We start from the raw sequence: 1555 nt of genomic DNA on the forward strand, positions 1-1555 counted from the left end.
GATTGGGTTCCTTGCTTCAGAGCTCAGAACCAGGTGAGGGAGTTTGGGAGCTGGGGCAGCAGGGGCCCATAGACTCCTGTTCTGAGTGAAGGTGTGTGGCGTAATGCCCCCCTCTCCAGAGCAGGAGCAGTGGCTCCCTCCCCGCCACCCTCCACAGCTCCAGCTTCCTAAGTTCTCCTCAGCGTGGTCCTCAAGTCCTCCCTGATGTTTGGGACACCCAAGAAAAAGCTTCCCGCTGTGCAGGAGCATCTTCAGGGGGAGAGTGCTGGGTAAGGACCGTTCCAGGGCCCCTTAACTGCTCCCTTGCCCTTGTCTGCTCAAGGTCTAAAGCCACGCCAGAGGATCAGGTGTGGGCAGAAGTCCAGTCACACTCCACTCGCCAGCCTGACACCTTGAAGCTTGGCTGCCATTTTCCACAGGAAGAGGCACCACTTTTAACTGGTGCGGTATCGAGGCCATGCCTAAGGAAGTTTTGACCTTGTTTGGCTACATCCCAGCCCACCCCTCAGTGGAGCGGACTGGCAGGGAGCCCCACAGTTTCTGCCAGCAGCCCCATTTGCTCTTAGTGATGACCCTGTGCCACACTGTGAGAGCCCCCTACCTCTAGATCCTGCTCCCAAGATCCCTTGATCCACAGCACACTTTAAGATCCTGTGCCTAGAAGGCCTGGGCCAGCTCGGCGATGACCTGCTTGTATTTAAACAGGAGCTGACAGCCCAGCCTCTTCTTCTGGAAGACGTCCTCCTCCGAGGTGTTGAGGCCGTTGATCATGTCGGTCAGTCTCACGTTGTAGTTGTCGCACAGGCGACAGAGCACATTGCTGAGAAGCCCCCGAAAGGTGTCCGCCGTGGAGTTAAGCTTGCTGTGGAGGTTCTGATCTTTGGGGTTGAGGGTCTTCTGGCACTTCATGACGTCATGCAGGGAGAGGTGAAAGTAGGCCATGACGCGATACAGCTCCACCAGCTTGTCCTTCTCAGTACTGTTGGCGTGGAAGGGTGGGAAGCTCATCAAGTCTTTGCGGCACAGCCTGTCCACGTATTTGGTGAACGGCTCGCCCTGGGCCGTGTACTGAGGAGCAGAGGGCAGAGGGGAGGTGAGCAAGGAGGCAGAGATCCATGTTTCAGCCCTGCCACTCACTCTTACAGCAAGCTATTGTGCCTCAGTTTCCCTGCTATGGCATGGAGACCCAACTCTGTGCCCTGAAGGCGTCTCGAGATGGTCATGAGAGGCAGATGGAAATCTGGGTGTGAACGCACTTGGTAAAGAATCAAGGCCTCTACCATGCAGGGATTGTTGCTTTTACTTGTTATTAGTATTAGGAGTCCCTGGGTGGTGGAAACGGTTAATGCTCTCGGCTGCTAATTGAAAGGTTGGAGGTCTGAGTCCACCCAGAGGTGCCTCAAAAGAAAGCTTTGGTGATCTACTTGCAAGAAATCAGCCATTGCAAAACCTATGGAGTACAGTTCAACTCTGACACACATGGGGTTGCTATGAGTCAGAATGGACTGGTGGCAACTAGTTTTGATTTATTTTTAATGATGGTGATCTTATGGAG

General features: G+C 54.2%; 1 protein-coding gene across 1 annotated transcript in view; it reads right to left on the bottom strand.

Moving 5' to 3' along the window:
* Positions 1-657: 657 nt before the first annotated feature.
* The window catches only part of LOC101358439 (leukemia inhibitory factor-like), a 33170-nt gene continuing 32272 nt past the window's right edge, over positions 658-1555 (bottom strand). The window contains exon 6 of the mRNA XM_004387632.1: positions 658-1068. Within this exon, the coding sequence (XP_004387689.1) occupies positions 658-1068 (411 nt within the window). The remainder of the gene's footprint in view (positions 1069-1555) is intronic.

This window comes from Trichechus manatus, unplaced genomic scaffold, assembly GCF_000243295.1.
Source record: "Trichechus manatus latirostris isolate Lorelei unplaced genomic scaffold, TriManLat1.0 scaffold00190, whole genome shotgun sequence".
In the NCBI taxonomy this organism is placed as follows: domain Eukaryota; kingdom Metazoa; phylum Chordata; class Mammalia; order Sirenia; family Trichechidae; genus Trichechus; species Trichechus manatus.